This window comes from Leuresthes tenuis, unplaced genomic scaffold (assembly GCF_036924035.1).
Source record: "Leuresthes tenuis unplaced genomic scaffold, fLeuTen1.0.hap1 SCAF_4, whole genome shotgun sequence".
NCBI lineage: Eukaryota > Metazoa > Chordata > Actinopteri > Atheriniformes > Atherinopsidae > Leuresthes > Leuresthes tenuis.
Genome location: NW_027325358.1, coordinates 38,399,266 through 38,426,285, shown reverse-complemented (window position 1 = coordinate 38,426,285; position 27,020 = coordinate 38,399,266). Strand labels below are relative to the sequence as shown.

The 27,020-nt window shown below is 41.4% G+C and overlaps 1 protein-coding gene across 1 annotated transcript in view; it reads right to left on the bottom strand.

The window, feature by feature from the left end:
* LOC140304861 (glycine receptor subunit beta-like) overlaps positions 1-25,524 on the bottom strand; it is a 64,904-nt gene extending 39,380 nt beyond the window's left edge. Inside the window, exons 1-4 of the mRNA XM_072383663.1 lie at positions 25,322-25,524; positions 20,669-20,798; positions 6,090-6,196; positions 1,244-1,311 (exon numbers count right to left, since the gene is read on the bottom strand). Of these exons, the coding sequence (XP_072239764.1) occupies positions 1,244-1,311; positions 6,090-6,196; positions 20,669-20,793 (300 nt within the window). The 5' untranslated portion in view covers positions 20,794-20,798; positions 25,322-25,524. The remainder of the gene's footprint in view (positions 1-1,243; positions 1,312-6,089; positions 6,197-20,668; positions 20,799-25,321) is intronic.
* Between the last annotated feature and the right edge of the window lie 1,496 nt (positions 25,525-27,020).

The window sequence follows — 27,020 nt, the reverse complement described above, 5'->3', positions numbered from 1 at the left end:
CTGGAGCATTTCCAAAGGCCTTAAAAGCTGCTGTCATTAAGTCTTCTAAAGAAGAGCAGTCTTGATGCCACAGTACTGAACATCTACCGGCCCATATCAACCCAGCCATTCTTAGGCAAAGTCCTAGAAAAAAGTTGTATACCAACAGCTTTCTGACTTTCTCTTGTCTAACAATGATTTCTAATCAGCCTTTTTGGCCCCACCACAGCACTGAGGCAGCTCTGATCAAGGTGACAAACGATATCTGCCTGAACACAGATGCAGGCAAAGTCTCAGTCTTAGTTCTTCTGGACCTGAGTGCTGCCTTTGACACAGTTGACCATGTGATCTTATTACAGAGGTTAGAAGACTAGGTGGGAATCTCTGGTAGTACTTTAAACTGTTTCCAGTCCTATCTCGAGGACAGGAGGCATTTTGTTGAAATTGGTAACTGTGTCTCCGACCAAATGGCTATGACCTGTGGGATTCCCCAGGGGTCCATCCTGGGACCCCTATTGTTCAATCTGTACATGCTCCCATTAAGCCAGCTAATACGCAGCTATAATGTGTCCTACCACAACTATGCAGATGACACTCATATCTACGTGTCATTGACGGCAGGAGAACACAGGCCTGTAGATACATTGAGTCACTGCATCAAAGAGATCAGTGTGTGGACATGTCTCTTCATGGTCTAGCGCCAAAGTACATCTCTGACATGTTAGAGCCATATGAACCAACTGGGACTATGAGAACCTCAGGGAGGGGTCTCCTGCTGGTACCCAGAGTCAGGACTAAACAAGGTGAGGCTGTGTTTCAGTTTTATGCTCCTAAAATCTGGAACAGTCTTCCAGAAGATGTGAGACAGGCCTCAACTCTGACAATGTTTAAATCCAGGCTGAAAACAGTTTATTTAGCTGTGCATATGACAACTGAAAGTATTTTATCTGCACTCTTCGCTTTTAATCTAATTAATTAATGATTCTTTTTTATGTTTTTGGAATGTTTATATTTGCCTTCTCGGGATTTTATGTGGCTGTAAAGCACTTTGAATTACCTTGTGTATGAATTGTTCTCTACAAATAAACTTGCCTTGCCTATTAATAATTTGAAAATCACATGTTATGTTTTCAAGTCTATGGTCTAGGGTTTGGTCAGTCAAATTATGAACACAAATGCTGTATCTTAGCATTTACCAGTAGCTAGAATTTCAAACCAAAGAAAAAACAAAAATGGCATAAAGTATGCTTATGCTGTGTGTCACCATGGTTGTCTCCTGGATGGATCCAAAGCTGTTAATGAAGATGTTCACCCTGGACTCAACTGGGATACCTAAAGCAAAGATACACACATAAAGCAATATGCCAAAGATTAATGCAAATAAAACAGAGCAAATATTATTGTTATTAAGTAACACTTACAACTTAAATGAAGTCCACCAATGCACCTTGAGTTCTAATGCTCTGAACATGTCTGCTGTGATATAAGGTGGCGTCTGCTTATGGGATGAATCTTTTGTATTGAGCCTCCATATTTGTTTACTGCAGTTTACCAGAATATAAAATGTTTTGTCTGCAGTTCAGGTCATTCATGAATTTGTCATGGTTAAATAAAAATTGTTAACACCTTGTTCCCAGCCAATACCGACCAACTCCAAACTCTTCAAATGCTAATGCGAATAGAATTTAAGATTCTTCTTCTGACATATAAAGTTCTTAATGACCGAGCTCCATCATATCTTAAAGATTTAATTGTAAGATATTTTCCTAACAGAGCACTTCGCTCCCAAACTGCAGGTTTACTTGTTGTTCCCAGAGTTTCTAAAAGTAGAATGGGAGGTAGAGCCTTCAGTTATCAGGCCCCTCTCTTGTGGAATAAGCTGCCAGTAAATGTCCGGGAAGCAGACACCCTTTCCACTTTTAAGATTAGGCTTAAAACTTTTCTTTTCGATAAAGCTTACAGTTAGGGATGGCTCAGGTAATCCTGAAACATCCCATAGTTAAGCTGCTATAGGCTTAGACTGCTGGGGGACCTCATCTGTCACACCTTTCCTCACTTTGCTCTCTTTTTCCCCCTGTTTAATTTCAAAATTGATTTTATGTACATGTGACATTATTGTGGTTATTAACCTATGTTTCCCTGTTCCAACAGATATCCTTTGAATGGCGTTATGGTGTTTTTCCCCCCTCTTTTCCCTCTTTTCTGTCTTCTCAAACCCCAGCTGGTCGAGGCGGATGGCCACCCTTCCTGAGTCTGGTTCTGCCAGAGGTTTCTTCCTGTTAAAAGGGAGTCGTTCCTTTCCACAGTTGCCACAGGCACGCTCAGGACGGGAGATTGGACTGAAGACACATTTCGGTGCAATCTGTTGGTTTCCTTAGCTAGGATATTAATTTTTTGAATTAGCTCTATATGAATTAATTGGATTATGATTACAATGAATTGAATTCCAATTGGCTTGAATTGGACTATATTACTTAAGTGCCTTGAGATGACAATTGTTGTAATCTGGCGCTATATAAATAAAATTGAATTGAATTGAATTGAATTAATGCTTGGTAAGGAGTCTACTGTGTTGGTTGTCAATCCACAGGAGAGCTTCACTTTTCAACATGCGTGGTTTCCCAAGCTGTTAACACAACTGTCACGGGACAAATCATTATAGCATAATGTTGATGTAGCTTTCTGCAATAAAAATGTATCCTATTGTGTAACCGAATGCCTAATAATGATGTTTCTCTACCAGAACTAAGAACTCTTAATACATTAACAAGTACTGTGAAGACGGGAAGTAAAATAGATAAAAAAGGAAGCAAAAAATAGCAGTACCAAGGTTGGACTTGAGCATGAGTCTCTTGCTTGAGTTGGGTGCCTATCCCGCCAACCTCTTTACACATTGTGCTATTTGTTCATCAGGAAGCACTAAAGCATAATATTTTCCTTTCATGATTTAATGATGTCTTGGCCAGAAAAAGATGACTAACAATATGGAGCAGGGTACTCTTTGTGCTAACAGAGCATGTTGTTTTTCAGTCTGTACAAGTCACATGAAGTTGGATAACATCACTCATTTCTGTAGTATTAGATAATGGGGTCAGACACCCAAATATTGTCTGCTCCCAAAACTCCATAAGAATTATGTTGGTAAATTCCCCATCTTGTCCTTTCTGCTGTTGTATGTATGTATGAAAAAGTATGCGTGGTACCTTCAACACCTTGGTCTCCAAACTGCTGAAACTTGTAATCGATGTTTAGAATCCTCAGTCTACTAATTTTCTGACTTTATGTTCCAGCAGTGTACTGAAGTCAAATACACTTGGGTAGTCCAAGTGGCCACACTTTGGTAGTGACATGAAAGTAGCTTTCATTCTGTGGCAGTAGGCCCTGAATGCACCATGTAAGTGCCTGTCTTCTATTGGCCACTGGGCAGGCTATTGGCACATAAAGCTTCCTCCATCACTTGTGTGGCTGTTACCTTCTGGGTTCAGACTTCCGGGGTTGCCGGTTCACCATGTGCAAACGAGTGCATGAACGCCGCTCCTAACAACTCTTTAAACTCTTCACGGTAGGGAGCTTCTTCATATTTTTCTGGTTGTTGCTGGCTTGGTCTCAACCAATTGAAGTGGCCTGATTCTCTCCGTTATAGGAGCTGCATTGTGTGCAAGATCCAAAGTTCTGTGTATTATTATTCTTATAGACGCTGCTGTTTGTCCTTCCTTATCTGACTGCCTGACTGTGGTCCTGCACTGTGGGCTCGGGCTGCCCGTTAACGCCATTTGCACTCCTCATGCTCGTGCTACGTCGTCTGGCCTCTTCTGGTGCGGCCCGGCTGCTTGTCTCAGCACCAGGACAGCTGTTGTTGCGTTCACAACCCTATTGCTGCTTGGCAATATGCTGTAACTTGGACTGGAATGACTGCAGCTCTGTTTTACCATTATCGATTATTCTGATTTAGATGTATGTACGTTCAGGTAACTGAACGTTTATTTATTTACTTTTCTTTGGCACAGGGCACGGCCGACTCCTGGTGGTGGATTTCCAGGGTGGTGGTCTTCTGTTGGTTTGCAGTATATTTTCTCTTCATTTCGTGCATGTTGTGTTGTGCTTTTGTTAGATTACTGCTCTGCCTGTCCCTGCACTCTGGGAGTTGAGCTGAAGAAACTGTGCCCCCCTTTCTTTGTATACGTGTGTGAGCATCTGTTTGGTTTTGAATTATGACCCCTTTATTTTAGCATTTATGAAGAAACATGTCAATAGGATAGGATTGTCTCGAACCTCTGTGGTGAATTTGTGTGCCTAAAGTGTTAACCCAGTTTGGGATTGTGACAATAGCTTTGCTCTATAGTCACCCTTTTGTCCTATCTCACCAATTCACATTCATCACCAAACTGCTGCCACCACAATTCATTCCTTTTTTTCTTTTCTCCATCAAGAGCCTCCTGACTGAGAGGACATTGGCCTAGAATGTAGTGTCTATGTAGTGTTGACTGTATAGGGTGCTGTTTCACTCATTTTGTAGTGACAAAATGGGAGCAACAGTAAAAAAACAAATATTCTAAGAAAATATCATAGTTAGCAGAATGTCTTTCTGTAGGTCTGTGTCTCTCTGTTACACAGTGACTCTGTGTTCAATTCATAGGGCCGGGTACCGAACTTCGGTTCTTTTAAGGCACCGACCGAAATGCTTCGGTAGCACCGAGTATCAAAACATGCCTCGTCTTTTGGTGCCAAGTTTCGGTGCCCAGAGATTAATCACGTGATCAAGAACTGATCGTGCTGCTCTCGATTGGCTGTATGAACGTTACACTTTGCCGCCTGCAGGAAAATGTGCTTACGCCCACAGACGGGTTCATATGTGTGTGTGGAACCCGTTAAACATTGCCACCGAGGTCTAAAGCGTGCCTCCATTTCACTAAGATCGACGCCAACAGTGCGCAATGCAACATGTGCCAAAAAGTCATCGCTGCTAAGCCCAGCAACACGACTAATTTAATTCATTATTTGACCTGCACAAAAATCCATTAAAGAGCAGAAAGCTGCTCCGTGTTTGACTGCAAGAAGGTCGGACCGCAGCCATCCTCCTCTCAGCATTCAAGTCAGCCTGTGGACAGCATAATTCAAAATGTCCACCACTGGACTCGGCTTCATCTAAGAGCACCGAGGACGGCGCAGAGTGTGGGATTATAACAGGTAACGTTCAGCGAAATCCGGCAGTAATCTCAATGTTACTGCAGCTTAATACTGCAGAAAGCAGACATGCTGATGTTTCTAAAGGAAAAGTATCCTCAGTGTGTAGGATAGTGTTAGACACCAACCTGGCACCTGTTTGAAACTGGAAATGATTTATTTTCCCTGTAAGAAAACTGCTTGGACTGGAAAAATAGACAACTTTATTAATCCCTTTGGGAGGTTCTCTCTGGGAAACTGAAATACTGAGCTGAACAATAAAAGTGAAGATTTGTACTGTTATGTGTGATGTAATGTCCTTTTTGTTAGAATTTATATTATAAAATTTGTATTGAAAAAAAGTATCGCTCAGGAACCGGTATCGAAGTGAAGGTATCGGTTTTGGTACCGGTATGGAAACATTTTGACTGATACCCAGCCCTATCTATTCATGTTGAAAGATCAGTTTTTGCATATTTCCACAGACATTTTTCATTTTAAATGTCTTGATAATTATCTGAAGTTTGGCACAAAGTAGTGAGCCACGATTCATCTGTGCTTGGAAAGTCCTTCGGTGAACGCTCCTTCTTATACCTATATATTCTTATATATTCTATTCCTGACACCCTCACCTGTTGCCAGTTAATCTTTCTGATCATAGAGTCTTCCAAAAATGTTTTACTTGTAGATTCAATAAACTTTTCTGCCTTTCTTTGCCTTTCTAAAAGCTTTTCAAGTGTGTTGCTTTTCAAGTATTTGCTTCTATTGTAAATACAGAAGAATTTGACAATAATTTCTTTAAACTTGTGTTTGAATAAAAGTTCAAATGAAGTGACAACTTACAGATTTGAGTTACTGTATTTTGAAAACCTTCCAACTTTCTGAAAATGGGTTTTGTACATGAGCAAAATAACGCTGTGTGTTACCTCTTTAATCTGCAGCATTACCTTGAAAGTTAGGCCTTATTCTTGGGTCATAACTGACCATCAGACGATTCAAAATGTTGGATGTAGAGTTAGCTGGAACTTGAGCCAAATCTTCTGGGGACAATTGCCTGTGGAAACAATGTTTACCATTAATACACACAATTAGGGGTGTGACGATACACTCAGCTCACGAGACGAGACACGATGTTGGGTTCACGAGAACGAGATGAGATTTTAAAACTACAATGACTGGACCAACAGACTTTTATTTCACCAAGTTGCACATGCATTTTGAAATGTTTTATTATTACTTTTTACATGTATGATGTAAGCGTGAGCTTTTAAACTTTTTCTTTCACAAACTGAAACTAAATTGCTGCGGTGTACAGCATTATTTTCATCCAACGCGTGCATATTGTCCGTGTCTTTATCAGTCACTCTGCTGCCATTTATCATTTCCTCCGGGTACCCAAAATGCTGCCAAACAAACGATTTGAAAGTGGCGGTAATATGGTAATACCGGTATTTCCGATGTCATTCTGACTTCTCTTCTTCTCCTTCTCCTTCTTTAAGTTATGGCAGGCTCAACGTAGCAAAGGCGCATTACTGCCCCCACAGGTAACAAATAGAAGTTTGGATAGCTCACAAATCTGGCGAGACAGATTTTTAAGGCGACGAGAAATATAGTCGACTTTAATCTCCCGAGATTTCGTGACACCCCTACACACAATAGATTACCTGACAAACAAACCACTGTTGAGTTGTCTATGATTACTTGGGCAACACACTGGACTGGAAATGCAACACTGAGACTGCCTTCAAGACAGGGCATAACAGACTTCTTCAGGAAGCTGAGGTTCCTCATTGTCTGCACCAAAATGTTTAATCTCTTCTACAAGTGTGTGGTGGAGAGTACATGCTTTGTGTCATCTGTTGGGGCAGCAGCATCAGAGCCAGAAACTGACAAAAGTGATAAAGAAGGCTGGCTCTGTGCTGGGGACGGCTCTGGAGCTGATTGTTCAAAGAACAGTGCTGCACAAGTTCATGAACATAAAGAACAACACTGACCATCCTCTTCATGACAATGTGTTAAAACAGTGAAGTGTGCAAGGCTTCATCTTCGCTGTAACATGGGGAGATACAGGAGGTCATTTCTGCCAGCAACGATAACTGTTCATGATGACTTTTCTTTCTGATGACTAATACGTTGATTATTTATGCTGTGAATTAATTCCTCACTTTATAAGTATCAATTCAATGAATGAATGATTGATTTCAAAATCTAAAACTGTTGGGAAAAATAAAAAATCAATGTGTTGTATTTCTACAAATTGTGATCTGTGCCCATGATATTGATTATTTTCACTGAGAGACAGAAAGGATTAGAGCACAGCAGCTGACTTGAAATGAAATGAATGAGAGAAGGTGGTAAAATAAAGATTTTCTGGTGCTTTATATTATCTTTGAATTATCATACATGTAAATATAATCAGAAATATAGCAGTCAGTGGATGGACTACTTGAAAAAAAAAGCAGTGGTAGCAACTTATTTAAGTCACACTGAAAGCACTGCAGTGTTTTTACATGCACACAGATAACAACTGAGGTAGGTGTTCAGTGTTCCAGCCTTCTCCCTAAGCCAGATTAAAACATGCTAACTTTTTGATTTTAAGCCTGGCTAAAACAGTTTCCGAACAATGTCTTTTATGGGCATTTTTTAATCACACTGCAACTGGATGTGAGTTGATGTGAGGTTTGTTGAACATGGAGCAAGAAATAAAGACAAGTGGGAGATTATCATCTTAGCAACTGAAGAGGGACTCTCCTTAATTCTTTAATGTTTTCGTTTCTTCTTCTTTTTTTTATGTAAGAACTGTAATGGTTAGGGAATCGAATTGAAGATAAGCGATTTCAAAAATGGAACCAGAATTGCTAAATTCTTAACAATTCCCATCCCTAGTAATGGTTTGATTAACTATTTACATACACAGTTGAGTCAAGCTTATGTTTCAGCTTAAATCAGCCATTTGAACTGCTAATTAATATACAATTACACTTTACTGTTTTTACAAAAAAATGCAAAAAGAGAACTTTGAAGCATGTACAGAGCACTAAGGCCCCTTTGAGTCTAATTGAGCAGATGTGTGCAGGAGTGATTCAAACCCCAACTGCCCTATCTTGGTGTGTTCATCTAGTTTTAAGAAGTTTATTGTCATGCCACGTTTTGAGTTTTGTTCTGTTTTCAGGCTTTCGGTTCATTTCTTGTCATGTGTTTTCCCCCGTCACCTTAGGCTCACTCAAGTCACCTGTTTTTGTTTCACAGCTGCAGTCCATCACCAATCACCTCCCCACAGTAGTTAGTTTCCAGGTTTCCTTCAGCTCGCTGCAGATTCCTTACCTCACCTTTCATGATCCAAGTCATGTTTGTCTTGTCAGGTCAGGTTTTTGCCTCTTGTTTTGCCAAATTCATCACAGTCATAGTTTTGTTTTGTTTTGTTTATTTTGCACAGTTAAGATTTTTTATATCCGGCTCAGCCGTGCCTTTTGTTCTCGTTTTTTGTTATAAATCAAGTTTTGTTTAATGTTCTGCATCTGGGTCCTCCCTTCCACACCACGTTCCTGACATGATCAGGTTGTCGCAGCACGAGTGGTAGCCTGTTTCATTTCGAGTGCTTTTCCTCTCTTGGCTTTTCTTCTTTTTTGTTGACCTCATCTTTAAAATGGACCCAAGAATTGCTGTTTTTGACTGCGTCTTGTTTGCCCGATTCTTTCAGTGGAAGCTGAAGAACAATCTGGAGAAATCTTAAGTTAAAGTATTTATTAGTGGTCGCATATAAAGTATGGCAGCGCAGAACTCGGAGCTCCCGCAGGAAATCCGTCAGCCCGAGCCCAGACATCAAGAAACCTTTCATATTTATGTTCACCTTTATCTCACAGAGGTTGTACTTACACTCGAAGGCCAGTTTTTAGTTGCATGAGCAGGCCAACCACCGTCCTTGTCGTGTTCTTTGGATGTGATAAACAACGTGTGAGTGTTGTTTTAGGCGTGGATCTAATGTACCAGACCTATCTGATCCAATAGAGATGCTTTGTCTGACCCAATTGTTTTGTCTCACTATGTCATCCTAAAGTCTTGGACCATTCAAGGACATACATTGCATTTCTATAAGTAGAGTGGAAAAGTACAAACAAGGAACATAAGTTATTTGGTAAAATACAGAATATGAATACATAATGTCCAAGAACAAAGCCAATTATGACAGTCTAGAGACAGTGTGCGAAGCCCCATTACTTACACCAGGGACCAGCTGTTACCACTCCACAACACCGAGGTGCGGCCGCAAGGTGCAGCATGCCTCCACTCTCTGGTAAGCAGGACACTGACATAAAACCAGCAGGCACATTCCTCATTGCTGGGGATTTTAAACATGCTCCTCCACCTGCCAGTCTGCCTAACTTTACACAGTATGCCACATACCAAACCAGAGAGAATAGAATATTGGAAGCATTTTATTCCAACACAAAGGAGACAAACAACTCATCATCTCTGTCCGCCTCCCCATGCTCTTTCTCCACTGCTGAAACTTCCCTTGTCAACACCTTCAGTCACCGCCCCACCTCCATCTTCTCCATCATCTTCTTCTACCACACACCCATCCCCCTCACCATCACCACTTTATAAGAAAGAGCTGAGTAAATTCTATCTACTAAGACTCAGGTCCTTCACATTATGGGGCCACTGCTAAAGACCCTTTACAACACTGTAGTGGTATTAGCAGTTTTCTTTGGGGTGGTCTGCTAGGGCAGCAGCATTTCAGCTGTGGACAGGAAGAAACTGGACAAAGTGATCGAGAAGGCCAGCTCTGTCCCGGGATGCCCCCTTGATACGGTGGAGGCAGTGAGTGAGAGGAAGAGGAGAACAAAAAGTTCCACCCTCTGAGATCACTGACCAGGACCTTCAGAGATAGGCTTCTTCACCCTAACTGTGTGAAGGAGAGGTACGGCAAGTCCTTTGTTCTAGCTGCAGTCAGACTGTACAGTCAACTCTGCTCCCAGTAGCCCCTCCCACTAATCTCAAACTCACTTAACTCTGTAAACGCACTTTACAGAGTTAGATAATGCTGATATGGATTGTATATACTGTTTATTTACATACGGTTTATGTACAACATACTGTACCATACACTCTGTCATATATTGCTGTCCATACATACTGCTTGTAATCTTGTAAATACTCCTTGTATGGATGTACATATTTCCTACTCCCTGTTATATTGTATCTGATGCTGCAACAATCTGAATGTCCTCACTGTGGGAAACAAAGATGGACTGCAATCAGGTCGTAAAAACGTCTGATGATCAGTGGAAACAGGATGCATCTGGGCTCACTTTTGAGGGTCATGGCAAACGCTGTGAATACTTGTGTAAATGTTTTATGGTTTTATATTTTTAATGAAGTTGCAAAACTTTCAGGTAAAAGAGGAATTTAAGATATTTGGGAATAAGGCTGTAACAGGATATTGTGGAAAAAGTGGAGCGCTGTGAATACTTTCTGGATGCACTGTACATGCAAAGTTTTCATTCTGCAGGCATTCATTACTGGGAATAGTGTAGTGGTATGATTTCCACCTTTCGTGTGGGAGACCAGGGTTCAAATCCATGCATGAAAGGTACTACCTCCAGTAGGGGTCCTTAGGCAAGACCCCCTTACTCTATCTGCCTACCTGTAAGTACCTGTAAAAGTGTCTGCCAAATGCATAAACATAAACATTACAACACAATAAGTTGAAATCACAAAGGAATACATATACTCACATCGGCTGGTATGAAAAATTTGAAAAGAAATTAGGTTATAAGAGAAATACTGAAATTGGAGACAGGTCAGGACAAAAAAAACCCAACATATATCGGAGCAAGATACAGAGATAAAAAAAAACCTGGGAGAGGAGACATGAAACCGGGGAAACATGAGTGGAGTAATCAAGTGAACTCTATACAATTGTAGAGCAAAATAAACAGGAGGGAACACTGACTGAAAGACACAGGGACAAAATCATATTTTCTAAAAACCTATGATTTCAGAAGGCAGTCTACTGCCTGAGAGAAGGAGCTGTTTCTCAGTCTGTGTGTGCTTGGATTATCCTCAGATAATCCTCACTCTGCCTGAGGGGAGAATGGAGAAAAGTGACTGTCCATGGTAGGTTGGATCTCTGAGGAATTATCTGTTCAGCAGGACTGCGTGGATGTCCTCCATCTTTGAAGAAGCAATCTCGTGATTGACTGTGTTGTTCAAATAACTCGCTTCACTTCTTCCCATCTGTAGCAGTGCTGCTGGAATACTGCACTGTAAAGCAAAAAGTTGAGGTGGTGTCTATGGTGCAGCTGTCATAGTTAACCAGCAGGTGCTTGGGCCTCCTGCTGTGCCATAACGTCCTAAGAAAAAGGGGTCTGTTGCACCTTTTTAATAGGGTGTGAAATAATCAGGCTCAAGGTGAGATCAACTGTAAAATGAACCCCTAGAAATTTGAAGCTGTGAACTCTCTCCACCTCCTCACCATTAATGCTTAGTTCTAGATAAGTTGTCCACTAAAATAAATGACTTTTTATGTTCAGGATCAGGTCTGTACACCAGATTGACAGCACCTCCTCCATGTAGGCCACCTCACTGTTGTCTGTAATCAGACCTAAGATGGCTGTGTTGTCTGCAAAGTTAAACAGAGCATTCGAGCTGTGAGTGGCAGAACAAATGTGTGTGTGTGTGTGTGTGTGAACAGGGAATAGAGGACTGAACTGCACACACAGCCTTGAGAGGCACCTGTGCTGAGGGTCATGGCAGCGGAGGTAAGAGAGTCTATCCTGACATGCTGGGGTCTGTTTGTCAGGGAGTTTTTCATCCACAGGCACTGAGGGATTTCCAGCCCTAGTGTGAGTATTTATTAACTAGTTTGGATTGGGCAAAGTGGGGAAAAAAATCAAATTACATGGCATTAAATGCCAAGCTAAATACCTCAAATAACACTGAGATTTTTGTATTCAACATGAGTGAGGGCTGTATGGAGAGCCAGTAAGACAGCATCCTTTGTGATTCTTTTGTTTTAAAAGCAAATTGCTGCTGATCTGGGTCAGATAGAATGCAGGCTTTAATAGGTTCTGTTATCAATCTCTCCAAGTGTTGCATTATTGTCTGAGTGACAAGCCTAAAATCATCCAGGCTCTTTGAAGGTGAGGACTCAGGCACAGGGATGATGGTTGTTGCTTTGAGGCAGCTGGTTGCAGTGGCTTGTTGGAAAGACAAAATGCAAATATATTGCAAGCTGGTTAGCACAAGGCTTGAGAACCCAGGCTGATACCCCATCTGGCCCTGATGCCTTCTTGACATTTATCCTGCTAAGGACATGCTTCACCTGGTAGGACCTAAGAGTGGGTGGCTGGCCACTTTCAGATGGTGGTGTAATAATGGCAGTGCCTTTAGTTACTGTATTTAACTGGTCCAGCAGGATGGCATCGGTCATAAGGGTGGCCTGGCTTTGTTTGTAATCAGTTCAATTCAATTCAATTTACATAGTGCTAAATTACAACAAATGTCATCTGAGGGCATTTCAAACATACAATCTATTTCAAGCCAATTAGACTCCAGTTAATTGTAATCCAATCATAATCAAATACAATTAATTAAATTCCAAATTGGTCCAGTTCATGCAAAACCAATTTAAAGTCAGTCAGTAGTACTATGAATCTTGTCAATGCAGAAAGACTTTTTTCATCAGTAACGCTGGATGAGAATGATGACATTAGCACCTGGAGTTTAGTTATATCTGCTGGATCTTTTGATTTGCACCATTTCCTTTCGGCAGCTCTGAGATTGGTGCGCAACGCTCGGAGAGTATCATTAAGCCAGGGGTGAGACTGGGAGGATCGGGCGGGTTTGGTGGATAGAGGACACAGACTATCCAGAGATAAGCTCAGTGTAGAGCAAAGGGCCTCCGTGGCGTCATTAACCTGAAGGGAGGAGAATGTGCTGGAGGTTGGAAGAGCAGAGGCAACAACGGAGGAGAAGTGGGTGGGCGACAGGTTGCGGAGATTGCGGCGGAAGGAAACCATAGGGGTAGAAGCAGGTGGTCTTCTCAGGAGACTCACTCTGAACTGAATGAAATAGTGGTCAGAGATGTGACAGACAGGGCCTCTGTGGCACAGTTTCTTGTGAAAATGAGATCTAGCACTTTGCCAGCTTTATGGGTCGGAGGACTGCTGAGCAGTTGTAGCTCAAACGAGTGCATTAGTGTCAGAAAATCTGAAGAGTTAGGACTGTCAAGGTGGATGTTCATGTCACCAAGGACCATTATGGGACAGTCATGCTCCGGGATAGAAGAGAGCAAGGTGTCAAGTTAATTTAGAAAGTCACCGAGTTGTCCTGGTGGGCGATATACGACAATCATATAGATTTTGACCAGTGCAGTTACCAGGATGGCGTGGTATTCAAAGGTATTGTATTTAGCATTAGGTAGCAGTTGGGTGTATTTCCATTTGTTGGAAATGAGCCTGTTCCACCACCTCTCCCAGATGTACGAGAGGTATGGGAGAATGAGTGGTTGGTCGAAAGTGCAGCTGTGTTTTCAGGCTTAATCCAGGTCTCAGTGAGAGCCAGGATGTCAAGAGACAGGTGGTTGGCATAAGCCATAATGAAATCTGCTTTGTTTACCGCTGATTGGCAATTCCACAACCCCACAGACAAGGGCGTGTCACAGAGTGAAGTGGGCTTTAGAGAGCGGAGGTTGTTAAGGCTGTGGTGGCGTTTGGTTGTGTGAAACCTTCTGTGCGAGCCGGAGAGAACAGGAATGGGATTCAGGCACATTTTAAAGCAGGTGGTGAGGCCACAGCAACATGGATGAGGCAAGTAGGACAGGTTTGCCTTGTTCAGTGGCCTTACTCAGTGGACACGCGCAGGTAGACACGCTAGTCTTTATCCAAGAATGTCTTCACACGAGAATGGCTTCCGCTGATTTTCCGCGCACAATTGGACCACCGAGAGTTAACCAAGAAGTGGTTTCAGAGAGGGGAGTGACCGCCTGTTCACAGCCCTCGATTACTCTGAGGCTACTCGGCAGCAGGTTTCACCCACGGATGGGTTTTGATCACTTTCTCAACAGCAGATATTGAATCTGGCAAAGCTTAGAAAAGCTTACACTAGCAGACACACAATGTTCTTTCCGTGCAGGTCCGATACCTTCAGTGTGCTGTAGTGAGTTTTTTTAAAGCTCTTGCTTTAAAAACGCTCTTGCGTCATTTTTTTATTGAAATGTAATAATTTGTGTGCTGTAACATATTTTGATAAGATTTTTTTGTTTTTGTTTTTCCAACTGTCCTTTTAGGTACTTGGGGGAATTGCCCTATCAGATGAAAGACCTTAGACCTTAGCCTTGGAGTTGGAAGAGACGGGTCTACCACCTCAGTTGAGCCTGGGCCATTTCTTGTCAGTCATCACAAACCTGTGATACATATCAGGACACAGCACAGCTGGGTGCTTGAGGAGCAGACACTGCCAGACCAAGACTGTGAAGTGTGCCACATGTGATGTGCCCCTATGCTTTGTGCCAGGCAGAGACTGCTACAATGATTAGCATGTTGCCAACAGCAAATAATGTCAATACACATTGTGAATAGTGTTGTTTGCTATGTCATTATTTCTGTATATAAACTAATTGCATTTCGACCATACTATTTGTTTGGACTTTTATTGTATGTATAAAGCTCTGGTTATAGACTAAATGTGTCTGTTCTTCTGTTACTGTTTGTCAGTAATACTGACCGAGGATCTGGATGTGGGATAATACAGTCCCAAGTGTAACCTTTCATTAGAGCCCAAGATCATTACTGTATATCGAAGCATTCAGGAATGGAAGTCTTTTTTTCCCAAGGGTCTCCAAATGGCACAGTTTTAGCACAGCTTTGGCACACCGGGTCCTGTCCTTAGAAAAACCTGTACAAAATACTATTTGTTTGTTATATTACAGTCAAATCTGAAGTGGGACTAGATACAACTTCAGGCTGTAGTCCCTTTGTGTTTTTCAGTCCGCAGCCTCATGCTAAAGTCACTTTTAGGACACACATTTGGGAAGAAAAATTAGGCAGACATAAAAGTCCATCTCTTTTGCTGCATTTAAGCTCATATTACTCTGACAGTAGCACTTACCGAGATTCTGACTGTTGTGGGTGTTCTCTTTCAAAGGAGAAAAAAAATTAAGAGACCTCAACCAGGCCTCTACTCCGTGGTTCAAGAACATCTTTCAGTTCACTTTGGGTATGTTTTTTTTAGGAGTTGTAGGCAAAAATTGCCCAACTATTAAGGGGTTAAACCGGGATCTGAGTCCTAATTTTGCACCATAAACAAAAATGTGAGCTGGTATGATGATCAAAGTTCCTTGAATTCTTGAATCCTTGAATCCTTGAATGGTCTGTAATTGCTGTAGATGCTTGTCCTCCAGTTTGATAATTGAGTGGGCGTTGGTCAGGAAGGAATCACACTGGGGTTGCAGATTTGTGCACCTTGGATCCTCAGTAGACAAAAGGAAGGGAACTAATGGGGCATTGTAGACTTCCTCAGTGATAGGATGAGAGGCATCCTATTTGAGGGTCTACTAAGGTATGGCTCCAGACTAAATCCCAGCTGTTAGATGGCGAGCTAAAATAAGTTTTAAGGTATCAGATACAACAACTCACCTTTTTCCACCTCCACCTTTCATGTGTGTGACCTGGGTTCAAATGCCCTGCATGAAAGGTACTACCTCCAGTAGGGGTCCACAGGCAAGACCCCCTTACCCTACCTCTGTTGAACCTCTGTTCCATGCAAGTGAGGCACCTTTGAGTACTCCATATCCACCGCTGCCTTTTTAATGTCCAGCTGAGAGTACTACGTCACTCCCCAGAAAGTCACAAGAGTTTCTAAGTAAGTTTGTACAGCTCCTCCTTCAACAACTCACTACAACATATTTAACAAACAAAAACTATTGTCATGTTGAAAGTTTACTACTGAGTTGCTTCATCACTTCCACACAGTAAGCCTTTGGGAACTGTAGGGACCAATTGCTGAAGTTTTTAACTTGGAAGTCCATCCTTGAAAAATACATTGTAAGGGTAGTGTTGCTCCATGAGTAGTATTTCATTCAGTATTCAGTGCCATGTGCACTAAACCATATATTGACTAAGTTGGTTTCAAATTGTGAGCTGATAACATTCTGATTCCAATTAGTTAGAACTTTGATTAATTAACAGGCCCCACCCTGACAAAAATAGTATTTGCCATAAAAGTTCATATTCATCATCAGAATTTCTATTTGATCTCATTAAACTATCTAACTGCAGCAGATCTATGAAGCAGTTGATCTTTTCTCTGAACAGAGCAGCAAAGGGCTTTTCAGAAAGGTTTAAAGTGAGTTAGAATATTAACAAACACAGCATTAAAATGAGTGATATGTGGGGCAGATATCACTGATGGCTTTCTGAAAGAGGAAAACTCAGAGAAAGTTAAAGGCAGCTGCAGTGACCAGAGAGCTGTACAAGATGAACAAAATCTGAAACTTACAAGTCTGCAGATAAATATGAATTAAACAGTAAAAAGTTGAATAAAATGAGTGAACTAGAAATAAAAACAGTGTTTATTTGATAAAAATTAAGAGATGTAACTCAACCAGATTCACAGACTGAGAAAAGGAGTGGGTTTTAGATCATTACTGATTACTTCATGATGAGTGATTTTATATCAGTTTTCACCCACAAAACCCAACACCACCAAAATACACTGATCTAGGTATATTCTTATAGATGGAAAGAAGAATGAGTGTGAGGTGCAGAATATGAAAGGATATGAATGGGATGAATGAAATGTTCTGTGAGAAAAGAGTGTTTTGGTTCATTAAAAGTTCCATAAGAGATAACCCAAGTTGCTTCATCACAATTAAAGGCCTAATTTATGTCAAAGAAAAACAAAAAGGATCCTGAACAATTTAGCTAACATTCCAAAACTGCCCAGAGCAAAGAAAATGATTAGAAACAATGACATGAAGAAAATTGAGAGTATCAAAGCTGATCTGGGCCCTGAGGTCAAAGCACGCCTGCAAGGCTACAGTGATCAATAACAGCGATCAATAACCAACCAAAGATCTGACGTCTGGCAACACAAGCACGATGCTGTGGCACTGCTAAGGAAAGGTTAGCAGCACACGGCCACATGGCTCGCCTCAAAAATAAATCCATTTTTTCCCCCTTCTCATTTGGCTCAGCGGTCATGTCGGGCCTGGGAGAGTCATAGCTCCTTATTTTTTCATGTCATGACTCAGGGTAAGAAGCTTCGCCTTATCTCCTGGAATCTGAAGCGTGCCAACCAGCCTATGAAACGTAATAAGGTAATGACTCATTTGAAGCATCTTGGGGGTGACATTCTCTTTTTACCATAAACTCACCTCTGCACTTCTGATGTTAAGAGTATTAAGCGGCCTTGGATAAGGGATGTATTTCACTCGAAATTCCCAGTAAGGGCAAGAGATGCGGCTATCCTTATAAACAAAAATGTTCCGTTTGAACTGTGAAACTCCATTGAAGATTCCAATGGTCGATTCGTAATTGTTTCTAGTAGACTATGTGGCACACCTGTGCTTATGGCCTGTGTTTATGCACCAACATGGGATGATGATGAATTTATTACAAGTTTTTTTCTCCCCCCTCCCTAAAGTTGATGATCACTACTTAATTATTGGAGGCGATTTCAATTTAATTCAGGACCCCTCCCTGGACAGGTCTTCCTCCAGCCCTCAGGTGCTATTCAAGTTAGCTAAAGTCCTTGATACATATAAAATCAGTTTAGGTTAATTTGACCCATGGAGGACTAACTCCCACTTGGACAAAGCTTATTCCTTTTTTTCACATGTTCATCATTCATATTCTCGGATAGATTTTTTTCTCTTGGATAATTATTTTTCATCAGAGATCCACTCATGTGAGCACCATAGTATTGTTATCTCAGACCACACCCCTATATCTGTAGATATTAGCTTTCCTAGTCTTGTCCCTCCCTCCAGGCAGTGGAGACTTAACTCTTCTCTGCAAGACCAAGCTTCCTTTAAAGAATTCCTTCAAACCCAGATCTCCTTGTTCTTTGATACTAATGATTCTCCAGAGATGTCTGGACGTACTCTATGGGAGGCTTTTAAGGCGTTTATGCATGGACAGATTATATCATATGTTTCAACCCTGAAGAAAGCAGAAAGGGCAGAGCTTGAGGCAATCACCAAAGAGATATTTAAAATTGATCATTTGTATGCTGCGGCTCCTACCCCTGCTCTTTACAAAAAACGCCTTCAGCTTCAGTCCAAATTTGAGTTAACATCCATTAGTAACACTCAGAAACAGCTATTTCTTGCTAAACAACGCTTCTTTGAAACTGGGGATAAAGCAGGAAGACTATTAGCACATCAGGCCCGCACAGCTATACTGTTCAGTTTGATCCCTCAGAATAAATCTGCGTCGGGTGAAGTCACCTCAGACCCTACAGAAATTAATAAGTTTTTTTGTGCTTTCTACTCTCACCTCTACTCCTCCATTTTATCTAAACTCTGAGCTGAATTAAGAGAGGACAGACAATATTTATCCTAAACAGGTTAATCCGTTCCTCATTGAGAAGAATCAGCTGCTTTCTTGATGCTGTGCTGTTCCCAAAATAAAATCTAGCCACAAACATTTCTGTCCTGCAGCAGACAGCAACACGGAGGAGAAGCTGCAGTGGAAGAGTTCGGCAGAATTAAGTCATCAGGGGGGTGGATGATACAACTATTAACCATGGTTTACCAAAACTTCTCAAGTCTTCCCTAAATTCTGTGAGAGTCTTTGCTCTTGTTGTGTCTCCGTGTTGATCCGTGTTCTCTAAAATGAAGTTTTTCCCACAGAAAAATAAGTTGATGTTACTGCTTTTCGAATTGATGCTTTACAGCAGGTTGGTGAGTACTTTGGTATTGTCCTAAAACATGGTTCATATCAGCTGGCCAGTTGTTTTATTTTTGGGTTTAGATGCACTACCAGGTGCCCATCTGAAATTCTGGAAGGCGTGTCCATCATGCCAAGATGATGGTGGAACAATCATACAGTCGTCATCCACATGTGCACAATGAGGGCCCAAAAGGGTGGACGGCCAAGCCCAACTGAGTGAAAAGCTGATTTGGACAATTCATTCCACCAAGTGGCCACCAAACTTTCAACAATCTGTAGCCTTCAACCACTGTCAAGAAATCTGTCTGAATTCTCTCCTGAATTGTCCTTAGAGACGATTCGTCAGGGAAAAGGGGTGGTAACCAAGCTAGCTCTGGATCAGACTCTGAACTGACGTTCAGCCAGAAAAAAAGTGCAGCCAGCAGGTACAGGATTGGACCAGAAGAGGCTGAGCAGCACTACACAACTCTGCACATGGTTATCATAAAGAATTTTCACTTAAAAAATGGACAGTTTATTACACTTTGTTGTATCATTACTCATCATCATATCAGAACAGGATAATATGTTCATATTCTCACTGTGACATGGGGTAAAGGTAAATGTTGTGCACTGTTTGGTGTTTTGTGATGTTCCTTCCGTTAAGCGGTCAATATTCTGAGTGTTGTTGTTGTTTTTTTGTTATTCTCTAAAGTTTTCATTTTTCAAAAAGCTTCTTGTTTCATTGTTTGGTTCATTCCTCTTTCATTTAATGATTTTATTTGTGCTGTACTACTACTGAAATTCAGAGATTGGCCGCTACCTGAGGGATGGGGCCAGAGGAGAATGTTCCCATCAATAAAGCTGTGAGTTACAAACAGAAGCAGCCTATATGCTGCAAACTGTGGATTAACGAGATGATAATAAATTATTTTCTATCTTTTTTTTAACTTTTTCATTTATTTATTTTAAGTTGTTGATTTAAATGGCTAATAAGTGATTTCGGGGGGGCTAGCCACTGCTCACACCACATATTATTTAGGGTCAGAAGGTGATGATGGAAGATGTTGCAGCAATCTCAGACACAGTGGTGCTGGACAGAGATTGGGTTTTGGCCATGTACGCACAGAATGATATCAGGAAGTGTCAGAGCATCTCACAAGCTGCTATTGTTGGGAGTTTTCTGTGTGCTGCCATGTGATATGTTTCTATGATGTTGCTGTTGATGCATTCCCCAGAAGAGGCTGAAAAGGAGAGCCCGAGTACTCTGTCCTCCACAACAGTACTTGATGTCCAAGAAGAATTTAGAACTTTGATTAGAAAGACCAATTTTCCACATCACCTCAGCTCATCTCAGATATGTTCAGACACAATATGGTTTTTTTTCTTTGTACTTGAGTTATAATGTGCATTTGTAAATTCAACAAAATATTAAACTACTGGAGTATTTTTTATATTTTTCAGCATTACACGTGTCCAGCTTTTGCTGACCCTTTCCCAATTTATTTGAAAAAACAATTAACTTTCAGCACTGAAATTGTTGTCTCTTTCCTTTAATTAAATACAGGTTCTAAGTAATTACAAGATCATTGCATCCCAGTTTTTCTATCCGTACATTATGTATTATGTATGTCATATGTACTCACGATGGACAGACGACTTGCTTTCCTTTCTTTCCCTTCTTTGTGGATTTTCCATCTTTGGCTGTGGTAGGTTGCCAACAAACGAGAAGCAAAAGCATCAGAATCACTGATCTCAATCCAGCGGTCATGGTGCCTAAAACAGAGATGAATGCTTGGATTAGCTCAAACTACATGTAAATTCAACAACTTGTCTATGCTTCGAACTAGAATGCACAACCTCCATTAGAACGGTTTTCTTTTGAGCCCTGAATTGGCTGTTTTCCGTGTGTAAAGCAGCAGCATCTTCCACACACCACTCATCAGGTAGACACAATTCTGGGATCTGTGATGAGTCCAAACAATTCTGATTTCACAGAAAAGACAGTTGACACCTTATACAGAGATGAGTTTGCTTTTTTTAATTTTTTCTATGAAGAGTCTTTGGAAATCACTGCAACATTATAACTTCCCTTAAAGGTAGAACTCTAAACTAAGGAGCAGAAAGCTGGAAGGGAACTTTTAGGCGGCTTGTCAGTGACGCAATGAGAATGAACTGTGTTCTAGTTTTTTACTGGTCAACATAGAGTAATGGCAGCTTACACCCCATTCTAGAAGAACCTAATAACAAGCTGGTTCTGGTGACCTAATAACTAACCATGACAGCCATATTATAATAATTCTGTTACTAATGCTTTGTATACAGTCTGCGATGATTTTGACCCTTTTGCCCTTATTATAGATATCATAGGTTATAGATTTAATCATTTTCTACATGGTAAACTCTGCCCATGGTGAGCTTCATTTATTCAGATCCTCATACCTATCTCTGTAGTCTTTAACCTTTTTTTGTCATTTTTTTAATTGTTATTCTGTCATTTTACTTCTTCAGTTCTTACATAACTGATAAGACTCATCACATTAGCTACTATACTCACTCTGAAACTGAAACCACGCCATTCATCCAAAAGATGCTCCTGCATTTAATGTTTGACGATGGTGGCAGAGACCATTGTTTCTCCTAGAATATGATTCATGTCACTTTGATAGTCATATGTCTATTTGGTAACCCTTTATGCCCTGTGAACTTGTGTATTGCCATCCTGCAAAGAGATCACTCTCATCAGGACAACAGACTTCATTAGGAAATAAAGGTAATTACCAACAAACATCATATTGGCTTACTTCTACATGGATTAGTGGACACATATAATACCAACAAAATGCCCCTCTGCAACATAACTGAGACATTGGATATATTGTATGTTCAAGAGGGGTGCAGCAGAAGTCTTTCTTTGCATCTTATTAATTCGATTTTCCATCTTGTCTCTCCATTAATACTAAAAATGAAACAATTTGCCTTCTCTAACCATCTCTTGAGAGCATATATAAGCAGTTAGGCTCAACTGTTGGCTCGACTTATCAGCGGAGTGATTCAAATTCCATTGGAAAGCTTATGTAGTATGTAATTAGACCAATGTAGTCAGTGCCTGCTAATTCAAATAACTGAATTCCAGCTGGGTTGAACTTGTCTGAGTGGTCTATAAGAGTGTGAAAACCTAATGTATCAAATTTTTTAAAATAAACGAGTAAATAAAAATCTGCAGCATTAGGATTGTCTTCGCATGACATCCATGCATCCATTTTCTGTATCCACTTTATCCAGTTGAGGGCAGTGGGGGGCCAGAGCCTATCCTAGTTGCTACAGGGCAAGAGGTTTGGTACATCCTCGCCAGCACCACAGGAACACCATAGCCAGCACAAACAAGCATGCACACTTACACTCACTCCTAATTAAGAATCACCAATCAACCTAACATGCATGTTTTTGGATGGGGGAAGGAATACCTGGAGAGAACCCACAAACATCCATCCATCCATTTTCTATATGCGCTTAATCCAACTGTAGTGGCGGGGGGCTGGAGCGTATCCCAGCCATCGAGAGGCGGGGTACACCCTGGACAGGTCGCCAGTCCATCACAGGGCCACACAGAGACAAAGGAGACAAACAACCACACACTCACACTCACTCCTAAGGACAATTTAGAGTCACCAGTTAACCTTAAATGCATGTTTTTAGGTGGTGGGAGGAAGCCAGGAGTACCCAGAGAGAACCCATGCATACACAGGGAGAACATGCAGACTCCACAGAAAGAACCAGCTATGATTTTCAACTAGGGAGCTTCCCACTTTGAGGTGATGTGTTTTCATTTACTTTCCAACAAATACTATGTCTAAAAAATAAGTTTTGGATCTCTAATCCTATCTTTCAATTTTATTTTCCACTTTGATCGTTACTTATTTGAAACTTTCATTTAAACATTTAAACATTTAGGTTGAACTATCTGCCAAGAAAAAAGGGAAAAACTTTCAAAAGAAGTACAGCCCTTAGGATCATTAACAAGAATACCTGCTGCCCGAGGTGCTTACAGCATAATGTCTTGTAGAGGAGGTGGCTGGTGGTCATAGTAATAATGTTGCAGCCCTTGAAAGTTGTCAGTAGTTCAAATTGTGGTCAGGACAAGCCTTCTGTCACCTATTGTGGAATCTATGTGAGCTGACAAACATAACTGGCTTGGACATTGCCAAGATTACCATGGCAACTTTCAGTTGTTGGGAACCCAGGAGTGGACTACTGAAACAAGAGTTTGGAGTAGCACTGAGAATGAGAGTCAAACTGTTGCAAAATTCAAACACATACACACAAGTATGTATACTGTGTATATAAGGTAAGGACTGATCAGATATACTCGATTAACTGATCCTCAGTCAGTGTGAGCAGCTCTATAAAAGCAGAAGTTCTGTCAGTTTAACAGGATGCCAAGGAGGAAAGACACCAGCAATGATCTCAGAGAAGCAGCTGCTGCTGCCCATCAGTCTGGGAAGGGTTATAAGGCCATTTCCAGACTATCTGGAGTCCATCATTCTACAGAGAGAAAGATTATTCACAAGTGGGAAAACATTCAGGACAGCTGTCAATCTTCCCAGGAGTGGACGTCCCAGCAAGTTCACCCCAAGGTGAAAAAGCCCAGAGCTACATCTCAGACTCTACAGGCCTCAGTTAGCATGTTAAAGGTTAAAGGTCACCCCAAGGTGAAAAAGCCCAGAGCTACATCTCAGACTCTACAGGCCTCAGTTAGCATGTTAAAGGTTAAAGGTCACCCCAAGGTGAAAAAGCCCAGAGCTACATCTCAGACTCTACAGGCCTCAGTTAGCATGTTAAAGGTTAAAGGTCACCCCAAGGTGAAAAAGCCCAGAGCTACATCTCAGACTCTACAGGCCTCAGTTAGCATGCTAAAGGTTAAAGGTCACCCCAAGGTGAAAAAGCCTTGCAGAAAGCTGTGCAGAAACCAATGCTGCAAACCTCAATGAGCTGAAGCAGCGCTGGAGAGAAGAGTGGCCGAGATTCCTCCAGAACCATGAGAGAGACTGATAACGTCCCACAGGAAACCATCACTGCAGCTCACTGCTGCTGAAGCTGCTGGATCAGGGGGTTCACTTAGTTTTACACACAGGAAACCATAACTGCAGCTCACTGCTGCTGAAGCTGCTGGATCAGGGGGTTCACTTAGTTTTACACACAGGAAACCATAACTGCAGCTCACTGCTGCTGAAGCTGCTGGATCAGGGGGTTCACTTAGTTTTTCACACACTGCTTCTGTGCTTTGTCTCAGTGTTTGTTCAGTAAATAATGACTAAGGATTTATGTAATTTCAGCACGTGGTCCCAATGCATAAAACCTTTCAAACTAAAACCTTTCAAACTAAAACCTTTCTCATGGCAATATTTCCATTTAAAAGAGCTAAACCGGCTTGTGAAGTGAAGGGTGTTGTTGGTTTTCCACATCAGAACATGTCTATATTCTGGTTGACTAAAGGATTGGGATAAGAATGGGTTGGCTTGTGGGCTCATTCATAGATACAGTGAACATTTTATTAGTGACAGCTGTTTCAAAGAGGAACAAGTTTATTCCTCCAAATATATCAAACATGATAAATAGATCAATAATTAAATAAATATTGGCAAACTACTTTCACAGGATACCCATTTTCCCCACAGCTTTGGGAGCAGCACTTTTGCTACATTTATGACATTCTCATGTGTGACACTTACAAAAGCTACAATAAAATCAAAATAGATTGAAATTAGAATAGGATACGGAACTAATATACAGTTAAATATAATACACGGAAAAAATCATTTAGAGTATAGAATATAAAATGATATTGAAAATAAAGATAGTTGATCTGCTGTCCTCGTAGTTTTCAAACAGTGTGAATTCTGAAGCAGAATCATTCAGTTAGAGCTATTAGTGGGACGGGGAGAGGACGCGGCAGAAGGCAGCAGAGTGAGGGAGGGGGTGGGTACTGCGGCGCTGGACTACGCTGACAAGATGCAATGACACAGCTCGCTGACGCTGTTAAAGTCACACACACATGCATTTCTCTCTGAAAAACTGCATAAACTCATGTCAATCCTATACTAAAGATAGGTAAAATGCAGGCTTTGCTAAGCACATCCAGGGAAGGGATGAAAAGGGGTGAAGGGGGGAAAATTGATCTAGTTCTCTCTTTAGCTCTCCTTCTTCCCTCTCCCTGCCAAGCACACACTGTCAACAACTGCAGCTGCATAACACGGTAGGAGGCAGAAACAGACATTTTGTATTCCTCTGATTCTTACCCTTCACTGATAGAATCCTCAAGGCTCCTGTATTACAGAGATTCAGCTGTTTGTCAGTGAGATGCTTCTCTGGCCAGAGCTCCACTCCACGTCCTCTGTCTGCTGTGCTGTCCGGTGCGTGTTCCTTTATCTGCACTGCTGTTTCACTCTGCTCCAAGTTCCTCTCTGCCTGCTTGGGGGGGAAGTAGCAGAGACTGCTGATGCTGACTAACAGCTCGCTAACAGACTGGATTTTAAAGATTACTTTAGGCATATGCTATAACCGCTTCTAAACAAAAAACTGCCAAGTTGAATTTCATGAAACTCGACAGACAATTGGAAAATAGGCAAAAACACGTCAAATTTGGTACAAATCCCATAGTTTTAGTTTAAATGTGCAAAAATGAAGGACAACACAGAGTGCCCTACAGTTAGTTTTAAAGAAAGAAAACTACGCAAATTAAGAACAGAAGTGATATTTCTCTATTCTTCCATAAGTATTTGTGACTTCTAACAGTAACTTCATCAATTAAATCGGAGAATTTGATGAAGGCTCACAGATTTAACTCACAATCTAGAACAAATTCATTTCGGTGCCTTTTTATTAGTCAGAGTAACCAGAATGATTTTGAAATTTAAAGGTCCACCTTGAAAAGATGATAACTACATGTAAGTACATCGTGCCAGCGACACCTCTCACTGTCACAGTTCATCTCGGCCTCACCACTCTGCACCTGCCTGCTTCAGTCAGCCAATCAGACCCCTCTCATCAAGCCAGCTCCACTCACCTGTGCTCTCTGCTCTGCTCTGGCTGTATTTAAGCCCCAGCTCCACACTCACTCATTGCCAGATTGTTATCGATGCTTGCACCAGCCTCTCCAGTGTTTCTCTGCCTGATCTCCTGGTTTCGACCTTGCTTGCCTCTGACTACCCTGCCTCACGGATCTCCTGGAAATAACCTCAGCCTTCTGTCCCCGACCACGATCCTCGTCTGTCCCTTTCTGGATTCTGCCTGTCTGCTCCCTTGGCTTTCCGGTGATTACCTGATTCAGCTCTACAGAGTGAGTGTTACTCCTGTCTCCTCTGTGGCTTCCTGCAGTTCAGTGACTCTGATTATTTCTTCACTGAGTGAGTACAAGACAGAGTTTCACAGACATTACTCACCAGTGTCCTGGTCTGGGTCGGCTGGGCCTAACCTCCAATCCTCATTAGAGACTGTTAAAGGCCAGCGGCCAGAAGACGGCCTGTTTTTTGCCTGCTGCCATTGTTTCCTGGACGTGTGACATTAAAGTTTGTTACCAACTATACCTGCCTGTTGTTGTGCTGCTATGGGGTCCAAACCACACCCGTTACACTCACTGCTCCACAGTGGCGTAGCAGCTTGTTACCACAGTAACAGAGCAAACACTGGCTCCACACTGGGCTTCTTACACAGCCCTTGTTTTTACCTGCACACTTTAAAGGAGAGGGTTATCATTTTTTCATTTATACATCCAGATTACATCATCCACACTGGACCTTACAAGGTAGGCTTTTGTGTACTATGTTAAGCAATAATAATCCAATATAAATAAAATGATAAAAAGCTTACAGCCATCCTTGATGTTCTTGAAGTGCTTTGAACAAAATGCTGACTTAAATTGAAGTAAATGAAATGTTGTCCTTCTGGGGGGGAAAAGGGGAAAAATAAAGAATCAAAGTAAATAGTCACTAATCATAA